The sequence below is a fragment of the Cydia amplana genome, chromosome Z (assembly GCF_948474715.1).
Source record: "Cydia amplana chromosome Z, ilCydAmpl1.1, whole genome shotgun sequence".
Classification (NCBI taxonomy): domain Eukaryota; kingdom Metazoa; phylum Arthropoda; class Insecta; order Lepidoptera; family Tortricidae; genus Cydia; species Cydia amplana.
Window position 1 is genome coordinate 11,899,521 of NC_086096.1, and position 19,171 is coordinate 11,918,691.

Genomic DNA, 19,171 nt, shown 5'->3' on the forward strand with positions numbered 1-19,171 from the left:
ATCAGGTAATCTACGTACAACAAAAAGAAACATACTGTATAAATCATTGCAGTGTTTTGGACAATTAGTGATGTGAGTGATGTGTCACTGTTGCACTGATAACGCAATGCGTTTGTGTGTGTGTGTGTCTGTGACTCTGTGTTGACACCTGCCATGTGCTGTGAGTGACATAAGATTCCCCAAACAAGTCGGATAACTTAACTTCAAACTTGTATTACCTCGAGCTACTAACACATACAGGTTGCTCCAAAGTAAAAAATCCTAATATGTTTATTTCTTCGTAACCGCTACACCGGTTGTTATGATACTCTGTATACTGGTTCTAAATATCCTAATCCATATGTCAATTTCGGCTTTGTACAATGGCTAGGGACACACTGTATGTAATTCATTATAACGAATTATAACTACATTACAACGTTTGGACTAATAGACAATGGACATTATGACAGCTTTTCTGACACTTGGACATTGTATAAAAATACCTCTAAAGGTTTATGATTACTTACCAAAGACGAATTTCCTTCTCCGTAACTGTAACAAAACATACAAACATTAAATTAGTATAGAAAAAATTGTAAAGTATGGCAAAAGTGGCAATTACTTTAGCTTTTACAATAACACATACCTATATATAATACAAAGTGGCAATTACTTTAGCTGTTACAATAATATATATAATACATATGGAATTTTAGGCTGTAGCGTGTAGCGCACCTTCAAGCTAGGAAAATAGGTAGGTAGGTACTCCTCATATCTCACGTATTAAATCATGGCTGATGAACAGACTAGGGAGCTGCGAACCAAAGTGGCAGGTGCGACGTAGTATCTACTTTAAAAGCCTACTGAAAATTGAACTCGCTCAATTATAAGTTACAAATATGGGTGGTTGGCGGTATTGCAGGGATAAAAATTATTACCGGTCGATTATAGGACTACTGTTAACATAGTCTTAAGATATTCTATATGTAGGAAATTTAGGATGCCAAAGACAATTTAATCATCATCCTTGAGATTATACGCATACTACTTAGGTGTATTCGATTGAAATTTTCTATTAAAGAGAGTAACATAAGTAAGCCATTTAGTATAGGTATCCGTTTTATGTGGTATTCGAGGCCTATGATCCCTTCAAGACATTTATCGCCTAATCAATATTCCGCAGCCTCATTCACAACGGAAGTAAAGTTCGAATTTCAAACTAATGCTTTATGCAAAACCTTTGAACATCCGATAATATTTTACCATAATTCACGGAGAAAGTCTTTATATACCCACTTGCCGCTTGAGGCAGCCGATTCATTTAGTGACGTTCGTTATGGCGATCAAGATATCCACGGCATTTATTTTGGTCAGTTTTTTTAATTTGTGCTAATAAAAACAAAACATTTGTTATGTTGTTAATGTATATTATGTTAGTACCTATTTTAGTTTATAGAAATGCATGTTGACGTGTATCTATGGCAGCGTATAAGCTTGTAATTGTTACCTATTCTATATTCAATGTAGTATATTGTCAATACAAAATACTATCTCGAGTAGTATCTTGTTGTCTGAATCTAACATACGGATTGTAAAAAAGATATTGAATATTTTGATGTATGTATTTTATTTCCGGACGGGGATTTTTCGCTGGTCAACGCGACGAGAACATTTTGTGACAATTTGTGCTGTTTCGTTTTTTTATGTTTTTTTACTTGATTATCCACACCTAATGTCACGAAGAAAGTTTTTCTATTTCTATACTTTGACATGTTTTTCTTTTTGCTTTTCAGATCTTGCCTGTCACGTTGGCTCAAAATGGGTACATCGGTTACAACTATAGCGCTCCGGTTTTCCCGCTTCAGACACCGACCAACTTGAGGGCTAATCATTTTCAACAATCGGACTATAACAACGTGCCCAAGTTACAAAATAGGTTTCTTCCATCCCCGGTACAACACAATAACGGTGACGTATATATGAATCAACCGTTACAAAACCAACATACATTCAATGAAAACAACCAGGGATATCACAGCACTCAGTCAACGAATCAAAATGGGAACTATAACAGCTTCACTCCGAGTATTAGCAACGATTATTTTATAGAAGCTCAGAATCTAAAGACAAATGTTCTGGAAAACCCTATTCGTAATCCCAGCTACACTAATACTCTGCCCCGACAACCGGTCATCACGAAGCAGATTTACTTCCACCTACCCCCGGACGACAGTGACTATGTGGCGCCAGTGACTCCTTCACCAGCCAAGAAGACGTACAATATCATATTTATCAAGTTACCGTCGCAAAAATCTACAAGTGCAGCACGACTACAGCAGATAATTAACCAACAAGCGGCAGAGAGCAAAACTCTAATATATGTTTTGGTGAAGAAACCGAAGACGCAAACTGTCCAACCGGTGACTTCTAAGCCTGAAGTGTTTTATGTGAAGTACAAAGAGCCGAGAAATGTTGCTCAGCCCGTGGAAACTTGGAAAGCAGTTTAGTGGAAGTGCAAGTGCCACGGAACAGTATCCCTGGGCTTCTACCGCGCCAAGTTAATGGACACGAAGTTTAGTAGGTAGTACCGAGCTTACCTTTGTTACGTCTACTTATATTATTCTATTACATTATATAGACGACCGGTCTGACCTTGACTATGAAACCGTTGGTCCTGGGTTCGAATCCCGGTAAGGGCATTTAATTGTGTGATGAGCACATGTATTTGTACCTGAGTCATGGATGTTTCCTATGCATTTACGTATTTGTATATTATATATATCGTTGTCTGAGTAATACAACACAACACATGCCTTCTTGGGACTTATTTAATAAATTTGTGTAAGAATGTCCCTATAATATTTTATGGTTATTTATTGTGATCGACTATTTATGTGTGATGCGTTTACTTTAAGCTAAAGAATATTGTCGAATGTATGTCCTACACGTAAGTATAAATTGTATACTTTACTGTTAGCTGTCAAGTTTGCAGGCGGTAACGTCTCGTTATTTTCCCGTGTATTATATATTGTTAATTAAGAAGGAAAACCATTTATACAGCCTCCGGCCCCCGAGGTCCTTAAGGTCATGCTACTGTGCTTAACCCGCATCTTCTGCTTCTGCTGTGACCTCAAGTTTATATATAACCTGTATTTTTTGCTTGATCTTTACGATAAAAAACCGGCCAAGTGCGAGTCGGACTCGCGCACGGAGTGTTCCGCACCATCAACAAAAAATAAAGCAAAACAAGCAAAAAAAACAAGCATAAAAAAGGTCACCCATCCAAGTACTGACCCCGCCCGACGTTGCTTATTATCATGCCGCGATCAGAAAGGGATTAGAAATAACAGATTTCCATACACTTACGTCAAAATCAATATGGATTGACAGCTATCTCAATCCCTTTCTAATCGCGATTCAGTAATAACTTCGGTCAAAAATCACATTTGTTGTATGGGAGCCCCACTTAAAATCTTTATTTTATTCTGTTTTTAGTATTTGTTGTTATAGCGGCAACAGAAATACATCATCTGTGAAAATTTCATCTGTCTAGACGTCTATCACGGTTCGTGAGATACAGCCTGGTGACAGACGGACGGACGGACGGGCGGACGGACGGACAGCGGAGTCTTAGTAATAGGGTCCCGTTTTTACCCTCTGGGTACGGAACCCTAAAAAAAATGCCCCAAATAGGTCAAGGAGGTTAAAGAAGCGCTGACATAGTCCATCCAGCCAAAGGTAGCAACGGTCCCAATTTCTTGATCATTAAGAGTGACTGACGCTACAACGGTCCGGACCCGGGCTGGGGCGTCCGACACTTCAGTTTTCTATAGGAAGCATCACGTGATCAGCGAAGAAGTGTCGGAAGCCTCGTCTCGGGGCCGGACACCGTTCTAGCGTGAGTCATCTTTTTTGCAATCTTAAGATTTATCTCATTGGCGTTTCGGCTTAGCGTGGTTTTTTTCTATAGTACCGTAAAATGGGGTAAGTGGGGTTCTTTTTAGGGTTCCGTACCCAAAGGGTAAAAACGGGACCCTATTACTAAGACTCCGCTGTCCGTCCGTCCGTCCGTCTGTCACCAGGCTGTATCTCACGAACCGTGATAGCTAGACAGTTGAAATTTTCACAGATGATGTGTTTCTGTTGCCGCTATAATAACAAATACTAAAAACAGAATAAAATAAAGATTTAAGTGGGGCTCCCATACAACAAACGTGATTTTTGACCGAAGTTAAGCAACGTCGGGCGGGGTCAGTACTTGGATGGGTGACCGTTTTTTTGCTTGTTTTGCTCTATTTTTTGTTGATGGTGCGGAACCCTCCGTGCGCGAGTCCGACTCGTTTATCGTCATAGTTATGAAATGGAACTACCCAAAATACTACACAAAAACTAAAATACAAACGTCCGGAACACTTATTATATACACCATTCAGTTTGCATATGTAAAAATAAAAGGTTATCGAGGTTTGAATGTCAGTTTTGCACCTACTCACCCCATTTTACGGTACATACTTATACTGTTATTTCTTCTATTATAATTAATGTGTCCCGGAAAGTTACGGAGATTCGCAAAATAAGTACCCGTTTGATAAAGGCCAGAACTACATCGGGAGCGAAGTTTCGGCCGATAAAAGTGACTAACAGGGATTAGTCTCCAGTATCCTTATCTTTCGGGACCAGAACGGACGACTTTTGCTGTCAGCGTGTTTATTACAATGAGGTGATTCTACTTTCAGATAATTAATTAATTAACTCATATATTAATAACAACCCGACCCCCGTTCCGGCACTTACCTGGTCCAGCAAATATCGTAAAATAAAATATTCGTATTGTAATAAGAATAAATGAATTTGTTAGTATGTAATTGTAATAGCTGTAGTCGCGAGGCTTTGGGCAGTGGCACGGCACCAGATCAACCAGCTGATGAGACGCGGGGCTGCGGAGTCAGTCATTGCCACCCAAACTTTACCCAATTGCCATTAAAGTTTTTGCGTCAGGGTACGAAATTATTAGTGTTTAGCGTCCTTACTTTATCTGTACGAAGCTTAGCTACGAAGTCAAGGTCAATTTTTCTAAATTGCACAGCTAAAATACTCCATTCAGTCGTTCTTGCCTCATTGAGTAACACACTCAAAAATCATTCATACTTCTCCATAAAAAAAGTATTATTAGGATGTGGCTGAAGAATGAGTGGCTAGGTTTTTATTGGAAATGATAACAAGTAACTTAGACCACCGGTGAATTGTATTGTCAATCATGTAAGTGAATCATAAACATCCTGCATTTCTAATGTTTCGGTTCAGTACGAGGTGACCAGTCGGTCACCGAGCGGGAAGTAGAGCCATTGGAAAATTTGGATAAGAAACAAGGTTGCACGTGCAATTTGTAATTGAGTGCGGAGTGAAGATGGATACTGTAAGTAGACCGGCTAGGCTAAGCAATAAAGTTGTTCACCGCCGTACTAATTCCTCCGAATAAAAAGATTACCGCATCATAAAATATTCAGCATTTAGTTGGCTTTTTTGATCTATACATGCATATAAGCCGCTCTTACGTTTTTTGGGAAACGGAAATTATCTTAGCTTCTTTTACCGAACAAATTTTTCCATTTTCTATTATAATACAAAAAATGCAGTCCTAAATATTACACTCAAAGTGTTATATATATTATTTTCATCTCAGAACTATTTGTTTACACGGTACCTACTTACTTATATGTATACAAATTATACAATACACTACAATACCATTTATTTCTGTCATATTAATAAAATTTGTCGTGTCTTTTGAGTCACTTGTTGTGTATTGCATTATTTAAATTTGATTACCTTACATTTCAGATTAAAATTTTTATTCTAGCGTTGGCGTCTGTTATGAATATAACTCAGAGTAGACCATCTAATCTTAAACAGCCCACGAAAGAAAACTATCTTTTTAGCAGAAACAATCCGTTGGAGTTGATGAGCGCGTTCTTCTTTAAACGTGTTCCAGAACGCACTACAAGAACTGCTCAAAAGCGGCTAACCGCATCAGTTCCGGCGCACAAAGCCGTAAAAGCCGATTTCGCAATCAAATCGGTAAAGCCAATGTTACAGAACAAGGCAGGTTGTAAACACGACGACTATTTAACAAAAAATTCGTACTCCATTACCGTGCCCGTCATGCATCCGTTTGAGAAATATAAAATCATCGTGGTGACCGCGCCACCATACATCAAGTTAAGGGCGGGGGACACCGACCCACTCGTTGTGTATATGATTTTTAACGACGACACTACGGACGATTCCTGGACACCGAGTATGCCCGAAGTATATTTTTTAACCCAGCAAAATAGACCGGTCAACGATTTTATGGAAAAAATGAAAGATCAGATTTGGATAGTAAATAGCAATCGCACCGTAACAGGATTGAAGAGTCAAGACGTTGCAAAGTTCGTGAACTTCAGGAAAAAACGAGGAAATCCACAGGCGTGGCGTTACATGGCGCCTTAAGTAAGTATATATTAAGGGTTAGAATAGGGCTCACTTCTGACACCTTCGGCTCACCTGCTCACATACTGATGTAACTACTCGTAAGGTAATCTAGCCTAATGTTCAGTACCGTTAAAATTATAGTAGGTAAGGTTAGGTACGTTAAAATGTAACTTGACTTACATTGGGTAGGTACCTACATAATTAAATAAGGTTATAATTAAATTTGTAAAATAAATTCCCTAATATCAGTCAAGGCATATAAAAACCTACACTTACTTAAGTCGATCGAACCGCTTTGGAGATACATATTTGACTATGATTAATGAGTAATGACAAATATTTGCTAGTGTTTAAATATTTGTATTTAATTTTCATTTGCAATGTTCTACAGAAATTTCCTCGCGTCGGTGTAGTGAAACATGTTGTGTTCTTTTCTGTAGCCTAGTTTGTTTAACCCTCGTACCTTGACACCTTCGCAACGCTCAAAATTCTACTTTTAGTTTTGGAATTTTTCGCTTGCAATTAATATTAGCACGAGGGGTTAAACACACCTTTAAAACAAAAAAAAAAACAACGGGTTGCACTCTGGGAGTGCCGACAGAAGTGAAAACTCAATGACTAGTCCAAAATGTCTGCAGCACTATGTATAGCCTGACCAGTAATATATGATAATTGTCAAGAGGGCGCTGTTATTCTCATGTATAGGGTGACAATTCAGTGTAGTATGAAAAAATTAGTTCCAGTGAAATTCCGCAATATGGCGCACCCTCAATAGATCCTGGTTCACCTATATATATAATTGACCCATCCTCCTTTCTATTGAAAAACTTTAGTTACGAAATTGCTGGCCAGTGAGCTTAAATTTGTAGCGTTAATAGTTTAAAATTCGAATAGAAATTGTAAAGTTACCTTGCAGACCTCGCATCTAAATATATTTGGTCATGATATTTTGAGTTTTATTTACCAGTACTAGAGTTCACTTTTAATAGCGATTTCATCAAGATGTAGTTTTATTGAATTATATTTGAGTGATATAAATTTAGAATGTAACTGTGAGATCCTCGTATTTCAGCCCGTACAAGATTAGAACCTTTTTCATGTAATGTCATTGAGTTTTTCTTTTTTGATTTAAATTCCATCTAAATGAGTGGCCATCTAAACCTTACGGTGACGTCATTGCCTTACGGTCACGTGATCGCCTTACGCTGTCTCGAGTTTATCATTTTTTCCCCACCTCAAAAAGTGCCCAGCGCCGCTAAAGAAGTTTTCACTTAAAAAAAAAACTTTTACCGTACATATGGCCCTATTTTCCCATACTAGTGCGTAAAATTCACTTTTCGTGTGTACCTATGTCAATAGTTTAAAGGGCCATATGTACTTGTAGGAACTACAACAGTAACTTTGTAATAGCATATATTTATAAGGGATTACAAACTTACTCATGCAGTTCTTAGATCTTTAAAACGTGACTGATATGGCAATATTTTTAGGTTTTCTATGGCTTGATAAGCTGAAAACTACTTATGTTTAAAATTTTAAGCTTGTGGGTATGCTAGAAGTACCTTAGAATTATGATGATCGTGAGTGAGTGAATCAATGTCGAAATGAAGGAACTTTGACATACAATAATTCTTAAAATACAAGTTCAAATTGAATGTTTTTGAAAATATATCTTAAGCAAGTTCAGCCCTATATATTACTGAAAACTCAGGGTTCTAGCTTCAACCAGCACAAAATTACAGGACGTCGAAAATGGCCTGAACCGCTTCGAGAAAAGGATGGTACGGCCATGCCTCTTTGTTTTGCTGGACTTGGCGGGGGCACTGCCGTGCCCCCAGGTATAGTCTTAGTTTTCGGAACACTAGAGCCATCTGTGACTCGGCGACGAAAGCTTAACCACTACGAAAAAACGAAAAGCAGAGTTACGTAACAAACAACTTTCCACCAGAACGGCGGCACGTCCTCGTTGTATAATTGTTAGTTCGTGTCATTCGGCATAGAGGGCAGTAAGAGTCAATTCCATATGAGTAAGGTAAGTTCCAACGCGCAACGTTCGATACTGCTCCACTTGTTGGTTCCTGCAGTTTTAAAATCACCTTATACGGACCAGACATTATCAGTTAGACTGACATATTGTCATTTTTTTGTTCTGATCCAATTTGTCCATTATTTCATTTTATTCTAACCACTAAGTATAGTCTACACTGTATAGTACATTATTACCGTTAAAGTTCGCGTATTAGTTATTACCTTCTTTGGTAAAAATTTAAATAAAGTCTTACATAAGTGCCACCCTCGTGATTATTTTGTTCATTGCTAGAATGTCTACTTATTTTTTCTTAAAAAGTTTGATGGCAGTGGCAGAGAGAATTCCTAAACCCACTGCGGTCAATAATGCCAGCTCAATAGACGTCCTGGATCAAGTCTCGCATTCATTTCCATGAAATAGCCTTTGCTCCGCGTTCCGTAGATAAACTTGTATCTATAAAAAGCATTTAACACCAAAATGCAAGTTTGCCTTTAACGTCATATATTTTAATTCATTAAAGTTGATGTAACGGTACTAGTAATGGACATTATAGAAAAACCTAATGATTGACGTTGGTTCTCATTAGAAACTAAACAAACTAAGGGTTACGTATATTTGTTATGCAATAAAAAATCGATTGCTAGTTAGAAACCACAGGTGTTTCATGTTTTCTAGTGCGTGAAAATACAATACAATACAATACAAAACTCTTTATTGCACACCTCACATACACGTAGTTCACAATAAATGTACAATAACAACAAAATATTATATAGGGCACTTTCTTTTCCTATTGTTTATAATTTTTTTTTTTTTTTTGTTTATTATTATAATTTATAAGTATTCTCTCATACAAAAAAGTACTTATTATGTTTACTTACCTATTTAGTAATAAACTTAAGCACTTATAAATTTAACCAGTAGTTAATGTCAAGCTAATTCGTAATTTAACACATTGTAATATTCATTTGTAGTAAAATAGTCCTGAAAAACGATTTTTAACATACTTCTAATAATAATGTCGGTTTTTTGTTTTTCTAACTGTTAAAAAAGTATTTCTGATAAATTGCAAACTGTAAAATTAAGATAAGACTTATCCAATAACAAGACTTAAACTATTATTACCTACTTTAACTAGAGATCTTTGTAGTGGTTTTTTGTTTAGAATTTTTTTTTTAATCCGCATAAATGTCAATGTGGTTCAGTGAAGGGGACGGACTGAAAATCAGCGCTGCGCAGGCAATTTGTAATGAAATGACTGACGCAGCGTATGCTGAGCCCGTTCCTTTTGCCGCACAATTATTCTTATTTTTTTCAATCCTTATGTTTTGTAACCTGTATGCTTTTTGTGTTGCAATAAATGGTTTCTTATTCTTATTTCTTATTCTTATTCTTAAAATAATAATAAAATAGTTACAGGAAACCCATTATACCATGAGGAAACCGATTCTTTTTCATAATTTAAATCTAGCTAGACCGACGTTCAGTTTCCGCAATGTCCCATATGAAAACCTAATTATATACTATATTTATTATATACCTACTTAACATCCTGTAAGTATATTAATTATACTTAACATCTGTTTTCATAAATTATTTTTAAGTTAAAAAGTGAATCTCCTTTTTAGTGTCATTCAATGCCACGATTACGATTGGTTGTACAGGTCGAAATTTGATGATAAGTATTTAAATTTTACATACATAACGGGCCGGCGACTAAGCATGTTAGTAGAACGTGTTACAATATTTCTTCTAACAAACTGTGCCGCCATTGTTTATCATTCGGACAATATGACAGAATAACAACACAAAAAAATCGAACCACCCTCAAATCATGTTTCCAAAATTTATATTTGTTTTCGTTAATGCTTTGGTTAAAATGTCGTTTTTTTTTTCAAGTCTCTTTCTGCATTAAACTAGTTTTTGCAGTATTTTGGTTTAAACTAGTTTTGAATGGTTGTCTCATTAATTAACAGGTTTTTACAGCTAACATAGGTACAATATATATTATTCTTACATGGTTCCAAATATTATAAAATATTTCTCGGTATAATAAATAAAATACAATTCTTTCCAAATAGAACGCAAGGTATAGGACAAATATTGTCTACCACTGAAAAATATACGTACATACTTTAAACGGGAAAAACCGTCGCGTTGTTCTCTATTCGGAACGAGTGAGCGGTCGATAAGCGCGAACCATTTAATGGATTTAGGTTTAGCGCGAATCCTCCAAATATTTACTTTAGTTCTTCCTAGTTAACGTCCACAAAGCTTTCCCGGTGCATCCATTGGTCTGTTAGCGTGGCGTGGGATACATATAGGTAGAAATATGCTAGATTTAGACACCAAATGTGTTTTTTTTTTTTTTTTTTTTTTTTTTTTTTTTTTTTAGGATAGTGTTTTGTTTCTGGAAACGCGGCGCTATCGGTATACACTTTGTTTCCAGGTGTATAATTGTCCTAGTAGGGATATGGTGTTTGTGTGTTTTGTGATTGTGAAGTGTAGTATGTGTGTGTGTGTGTGTGTGTGTGTGGTGAAGAATGAGAATGAGAAATGAAGGAATGAACAGATGAGTGATTTCGTTTTAAGTGCCGTTGAAAGATTTTAAATTGTTAACAATATATATACTCCTGATCTGCAGCTCCAAAAATGTTCCAGAACTAGAATGCAGAACGAACACTGCTTTAACTCAAGTTGTAAACTGGGGTAACGGAGTTAAGCTATCGTTTGGACACGAAAAAACTAAACTACTTGCATTCGTCCCCAGGGCTAAACAAGCACGAATCTACGTAGATGGAAATTGCATACCGTACAGCAATTCTTTTAAATACCTTGGTGTGATAATCGATAATAAACAAACTTTCATTGAACACATATTAACGACAATAGAAAAGACCAAGAAACTATACTACAAGCTACAGCAATTCATTAGACCGACATGGGGAGTCCACACTGGTAATATCAAAACTATTTTCGAACATGTGGTGGAACCAATACTCACATATGCAGCATCAGTGTGGATAAACGCCTTAAAGTACCAAAAAGTTAATGACAAACTACTATCTCTACAAAGACTGTTTGCAATTAAATGCGTTCAAGGCTTTAAAACACTTAACACACCGCTGTCCATCACACTGGCCAGATTCACGCCACTACCTGCGATCGTGCGCTCCGCGGCGGAGGTAGAGTTAGCACGCATCAACCGATACTCTTCCCTATTACCGAACGACTTACCAATCGAATGCCCTGCACCACCATCATCTCTGCTACATCCAGCCCATAGATGCACAATCGAATACAAACACATAAACAATCAACAGGAACTAGACAATATAACAGAAGATCAACTGGCCACAACTACACACTCATGGCACATATACACAGACGGTAGCAAAGTCGACGGCAGAGTCGGGTCAGCTTTCGTTATAGAAAAACACAACCGTCCGCCAATTGTAAAGAAGCTGAAATTGCATGACTGCTGTTCAGTATTCCAGGCTGAATTACTGGCTATACAAGAAGGACTCCGATTTGCGTTAGGTGACCAAGCCCGTCCACACAAAATCCTAGTGTTTTCAGACAGCAAATCGGGACTCACCGAAATCGCAAACCCAAACAGTTATAACCATCTAGCTAACGGTATACAAATCCTGATTCACAAGCACAAGCAGACTACTAACGTGGAATTATTCTGGACCAAGGCACACTGCGGTATCCAAGGGAATGAGTTAGCAGATGCTGCAGCAAAAGCTGCCACTAAATTACATCGCGCTCCGGACTATATACGTATACCAATTAGTCACGTCAAACATCTACTAAAAGCCGAGCTTCAGAACGGCAGGAAAGATTACTATAACCACCCGAACAACTGCCTGTACACTAAAACCCTATTTCCCACCTACGATGACCTCATGAAGTATCTGGAAAAGACCAAACTCACCAAATGTGTATATAGGTTTTCGAGTAGGCATATTACACTGCGCTTATGAACGTTATATAAAGCTACGCCGGCTCTAACCCTACACCTAGGGTTTGCAAGATCCGTCAATTTTTCGGATCCGGATATTTCCGATATTAAAATTTGACGGATCCGGATATCCGGATATCCGGATAATTCGGATAATACGGATATGTATCAAGAAAGGTGACGAAATTTACAACTTACATGCAAGGAACAGCTAGTAAAATGTAAAATGTTCATATTTTAGTTAATTACAATTATTAATAATTATTATTATTTTCTCAAAACGATATAAATATGTATAATAAGATATTGAGTGTAGTCTTAATTAGGTATTCCTATTAATAATATTATGCATATTTTTTTAGGAGGCCGTAGTCGATTTGTAACCGAAAACGCCAAAAATGAAGTAATTAAAGCAATTTTTTTTTCTATATATCTGCTCAAAAGAATTAATTGTAAAGGTGCCTAAAAACACCGCTTTAACTTCGGCGTTTTTTCTTAAAATAAAAAAAATGGAGAAAAAGTTACATTTATGTACTTTTATTATTTTATACCGGTGTGGTGTGATATAATTTATACTATTAAAAAACGTACTTCCTTTACCTTGGTAAAATAGCTATACCTTCAGTCGTTCGACTGAGAAAAATGGCTTAGAAAAAGTAACTAACTCATTTATTCAGTCCCCATTACAACAATCTTCCATTATAGCCTATTATAGGTATATATAAATCCAGTTAATTACTGCAAAATAATGTAAAATTACTACAAAAGTTTCGGGAAATTAAGAAATTTGGGCTACAGCTTCTTAATAACGAGAAAAAAATATCAATATTAGTTATTCAGCAGCACATCAAGCACATGTTATTTATGTTAACAGAAGACTGGGAACCGACACGATAACACAAAAAAGTCACTGATAACAACACGCACAAGCACTAATGATGTTCCAGGTAGACGACCCAAAGGCGACTGAGCGAAAACCTGATAACAATTACTTTAAAACATACAAATATTTACCCTTATTCCAGTCAGGAGGCATGCAGGTAGCTCGTTTTAATACTGTTACTGTTACTACTGTTTAGTTTAAACAATATTTGTATCTATTTTATGACGTTATCGCGTACCAATAACGCGACCAATGCAATATTTAACGGATCCGTGAGATCCGAAATATCCGGATCCTATGAGACGTTGGATCCGGATCTTAGATTTGACGGATATCCGGATATTTCGGATATCCGGATATCCGGATCTCAAACCCTACCTACACCTCTGACCCGAGAAGATTTTAATCCCTCCTAAATTGTAGGAGGGTATACCAATATGGGACCGGCAAGGAACTCGGTAGGACACATCTTTTCAAAACATTACATCTTATAACATGCATTAAAATTAAAAGAAAATTTACTTAATTTATATTAATATGGAATTTAAAAAAAAACATACAGTATACATACAGTACTTTCTTATAGAAATTCGATGCACTATATTGCTAATGCAGGAACGTTATCACTGCCAAACATCTCTATCCATGATATAATCGCATTTTTTGGTATCTTATTGTTATAGAATTTCCCAAGAATAACTTTCTTGTTTTAGCCAGTCTGTAAGATGTTACTTAAAACTTTCCTGTGTTTCTAATTTCTTGTAGCATTTCGCTTATCAACATTCGCTGGAAAATTGTGTAAGTTTTTCTTTACAAACATTATTTTATTATTTCAAGTAAATATAGCGTATCACATTTTAATTATCATCGTGTCAAAGGACGTGTTTCAAAATGACCCCAAACTGATGTTTGCCACAAATTCCTACGGAACAAACAAGTATTCATATTGATGACGATAATTTATATAACAGGTAAATGCGTATATTTTTGATAACGATAAGTACCTAATGTCATTGGTAGTTAATAAAAAAATGCTAATAACATTATAGTTGTAAACGTACAAAAGTAGGGTACTTAAAAACGACTACTACTTAGTAGTAAAATGTATTCAAGAAAGTATAAATATTATATAGGTAGGTATTAGTACCTATCTACATGATTTGCCGCGGCATTCGAGTGGTTGAGCTCATTATATTATTATTAAAGCGGTATCTCGAGCCCGAAGTATAATGTAATTTAGCCGGCACGGCAGCCGCGTTGACTATGGCTCTAGTTTATTACGCGATGGGGAGGATTAATAAAACAGGACGAGAACGGAACTTTTTCCTTTGATACGGGGCTAATCGGGGATAAAAGCCCACTTTTATAGGCATGTCTCCGGACTGAAACAAAGGGGCGAAGAGCTTCACATCGGCTTTGTCACTTTTACCACATCTTTACCCCAAGCAAAATGTACATACATAAATACGAATAATATTAAGTAGTATATTATACACACATATAATATAAGTAATATAATATAATAATAATAAGTTTTATTTTTAACACTATTTGTTAAAATAGGGTGGTGTTGTGTTTTTCTAACAAATATATTATAAACAACTAGGTTTCTGAATAAAATAGGTTTAGAAGTAGCTACACGACCTACTACTAGGTTTTAAGTATAGGTACTTAAGCAATGTAAGTAGGTACACTTCTGACATGACAGGTTTGATAGCTTGTTTATTGATCTTACATTGTTAAAAAAACATATGAAAACACTGATCGAATAAGCAAGTTGTTTTCAAAATATACTTATTAGTTTACGCAATGTTTGGCAATCATATCTTCAGAAAATATTTGGTTATGGATATAGTAGGTATATATTGTAAATTTCCATATTAGCATAATGATGGAATGATGTGTTAATCGGAGCCATATATGGCGCTGAGCATGCGTCGTGTATCTCTGCTTCGTGGGGTAGCAAGTTCGCAACATCGTCTCCGCGTCAAATATTAGTGAGGCAAGGTCAAGGTGGTACTACACATGCAGTAGTAGGTCATGGCGTGGGTCCGACTCCACCGCTAGATGCTGCGTTGCACTTCTCTCATAGATGTGATAGATCATTACATTTGTTGTTAATGCTTATTTTATTTTACACAGCGGAAGATAAATCCGTTCACGGAATTCACTTGCTGTTTTGAAAATGTAAAACAGAGTGATTAGCGGATTCGTTAGTAGTTATTTAAAAAAAGATGAACGTGTACCTTAATAATTACTACCTATGTATACATGTATAGCTTAAATGTACCTATTCTTGTAAAACTAATCAGTTAATATTTTCGAAGTATAAACGTGAGGTAGGTATTATGACACAAATTTGGTAAATCGGGCAGGCGTGGCTGCAGGGAGATGAATGAGAATATTATAAAATAAATGATGCTTGACGACAGATACGACACCGAAAGCCCATATTAACTAAGTATACTAATATAGCAATGCATCTCTGCTCTGTTTGTAACAATGATATTTATGCGGTGATGAAACGACCTATGCACATTACGCTAAAAGGATTAGGTATACTCTACTTATTTATTAAATGCAACTTCTTAGTGCTTTGAGTTTCAGGAAGTTGCGATAAGTGCTTATGTAAGTCATCGGAGAGCGGGCGGGCGTTGTGGTCGGTGATCCATTCATTGATACACTACTAGTGTTTATTTAATTCATATAGCGTGGTTATCGGCTCAAGTAGCGGTCGTTTTTAGGGTTCCGTACCCAAAAGGTAAAAACGGGACCCCATTACTAAGACTCCACAGTCCGTCTGTCTGTCACCAGGCTGTATCTTATGAATATTTCTGTTGCCGATATAACAACAAATACTAAAAACAGAATAAAATAAATAATTGAGTACAACAAACGTCCTTTTTTGCGTGTTAGTACGGAACCGTTCATGCGCGAGTTTGACTCTCACTTGGCCGGTTTTTTATAAGCCGCCGTCTGGACGTTCGCGTTTATGAATTTATAATGATTACAAAATTAAATACATTACAGATACATTTGTATAAATATGTAGGTATTATTAGTAAGCGGTTTTTTTCAAAGCAACGGTTTTTTATGAGATTGATTTGATGTAACAACTAACAAGGGTCACAATTAAGTACCTAATTTATATTTTATTTAACTGCAATTACCCGCTCCCATCCCCCTTATGACGAAAGTGGACGACCGCCCCGAAACCGCCTTTCCATTCAAACGTGGACTACGTTTGAATCGAAAGTTTCCATTTTCCTCTCTGGATACTAACATTATTAAAAATATTTTGATACAATTTGGTGTATATCAACCACATGTCTCCTTCGTTTGAATTTTTTCGCATTTTTATTTGAGTTGGGAGCATTTAAAAACGTGTAGGTATGGAATTTGTTTTTCACTCTAAATCTTAAAATAATCAAAAAATCGAAAGAAGTCAAACGAAGGGGCATAGCTATGTTCAATACAAGAAACTGAACATAAATTCAATTTTTTTTTAATATCCAGCGAGGAAAATGGGGACTACGTTTGTATGGAGAAGCGGATTTCCCCTTTCCTCTTAAGGGTTTAGGCGGAGTATGTCACTTTCTTAGAACGTCACTTTCGACTTAGGTCACGTTCTGAGGACGCCACATTCTGAGTTTGTCACTTTCTGAGGTCGTCACTTTCTGAGTACCTACGTTACTTTCTGAGAACGCCACTTTCTGAGGACGTCACATTCAGAGTACGTACGCGTCACTTTTTTAACATCCACGTGCAACGTGCGCCTGCACGAACAATGGATACAAGCAATCATATTAGCTGTACGGCATACGGCCGCTTTTATGTATGACATGCATCAGGATGTTTTTTTTTTTATATTTGCAGTATTGCTTTTGTAGTCTGAATCCGAACGTCAATGACAGTTTACCGTTATCGTCTATAGATTCATATTTCCCTTCAATGACCACTGAAAAAAACATCATGTACCTATGTCATACATAAAAGCTGCCGTATGCCCTACATCAAATATGATTGCTGGTATCCATTGTTCGTGCAGGCGCACGTTGCACACACTAAAAAAGTGACGTACTCAGAAAGTGCATGACGTACTCCGAATGTGACGTCCTCAGAAAGTGGCGTTCTCAGAAAGTGACGTACTCAGAATGTGACGATTTCAGAAAGTGAAAAACTCAGAATATGACGTCCTCAGAACGTGACCTAACTCGAAAGTGACCTCCTAAGAAAGTGACATACTCCGCCTAAACCCTCTTAAGTCGCACTTGTGACTAATGATTAATGATTAAACGAACTTACCTGTACGTGAAGTTCAATCATAATTACTCGAGGGGTTTCGTTCGAAGATATTAGCATATATTACACATGTAGTTTCACAATAGACTCGCCATTTCGCACTGAATTTTGGAGAAATAAAACACAAATTAAAAATTAGGGTAGAAGAATATATCGCCTCGATATTCCACCCGCACCAACCAGGCGCCATCATTCTGTTTGGAGAGATGCTGAGCTGTTTCCAACATTTAGGTATTTCACGACCTGGGGTTAGGCTAGTCCTAGGGAAGGGAGGGTTGCTAATATCTTCGAACGAAACCCTTCGAGTAATTATGATTGAACTTCACGTACAGGTAAGTTCGTTTAATCATTAATTACTTTCGGGTTTCGTTCTCGATATTAGCATATATTACACATGTAGATGTTTAGAGAAAGTGTAGGTCGTGAAATATCTTAAGAGCGCTCCCACAAGGAAAGTCGAAATAATGCAAAATTGATGATATTCCTCGATGACATTCAGTACTTTACGCTCATTGTTAGAAATAATGAGTACTTGTTCCAGTAAAAGCGTCTTCTTATCTTTAGGAATTACTTTGTAAATATTAGAAAAAGGACTTATTAAATTAGTAATGATTTTTTTTCTGATGGTCGTTTCCGAAAAACCACGTCTAGTACTGAATTGTGAGCTCGTATTTGTAAATGTTGAGAAGTTTACTCTGGTAAAGCTGGCTATTTTGTATTACTAATACCCTGTACTTTAGGAATTACTTTTGACATTTTTCCTAAATACCTTTGAGAAAGAGAAAATCGAAGAAAAACAAACTCAATTTTCTCTCCGAAACAAGTGTCAATTCCTACGAAATTCTACTTAATATCGAAGTCATTTTCATACTCAAGCAATCTGCAGCGTTTGCTTATACTGTTGGTATACATTAGTGTTTATGAAATTCTACTATAATTTTTTGGCAATTTTTTGAAAACCTCTCTAATATTACCGATGACGCGCGGTCGTGAGCTCAGTGCCGCGGCAGAGCTTGTAGAGGTAGGACGTGTGTCGGTCGGCTCCGCACGTTTACAACGGCGTCGACGAGGTTTTTTATCGTTGTGTGCAGCAGGCGCCGTGTAAAATGCTATACTGTGTGCGTGACGCTGCGTGTAAACGGCGACTAAGGAACTTTGATCCTACTACTGTGTATTTGGTTTTATATAGTATAGTAATGCAACCGGACCGCATTAAAAATATTTGTAATGACCTGATATTTTATAGGTACTAAATGAAAAAAATGGCTGAATACAAATGTTTTTGATGACATCTCAGAATATACATATATAGGTCCACATCCACAGTATAGGAGTATAGGTCTGATGATGGAGCTGGAAGGTGGTCACCGGTACTAATCAAACATGTAACTAAACCACTTTGTGTTTGGGCTCGTTTGATTCCTCTCAACGAGATTATTGACACAAGATAGAACTCAGGGTCTGATGATGGAGCTGGAAGGTGGTCAACGGTACCAGTCAACCATGCAACTGAACCACGTCGTGTTTGGGCTCG

At 36.8% G+C, this 19,171-nt stretch overlaps 1 protein-coding gene across 2 annotated transcripts in view; it reads right to left on the reverse strand.

Annotated features, from left to right (window-relative positions):
- The window catches only part of LOC134661351 (frequenin-2), a 190,313-nt gene that overhangs the window by 9,582 nt on the left and 161,560 nt on the right, over nt 1–19,171 (reverse strand). For both annotated transcript variants that reach the window (XM_063517388.1, XM_063517389.1), the window contains one exon: nt 510–534. In XM_063517388.1, coding sequence (XP_063373458.1) covers nt 510–534 — 25 coding nt within the window. The remainder of the gene's footprint in view (nt 1–509; nt 535–19,171) is intronic.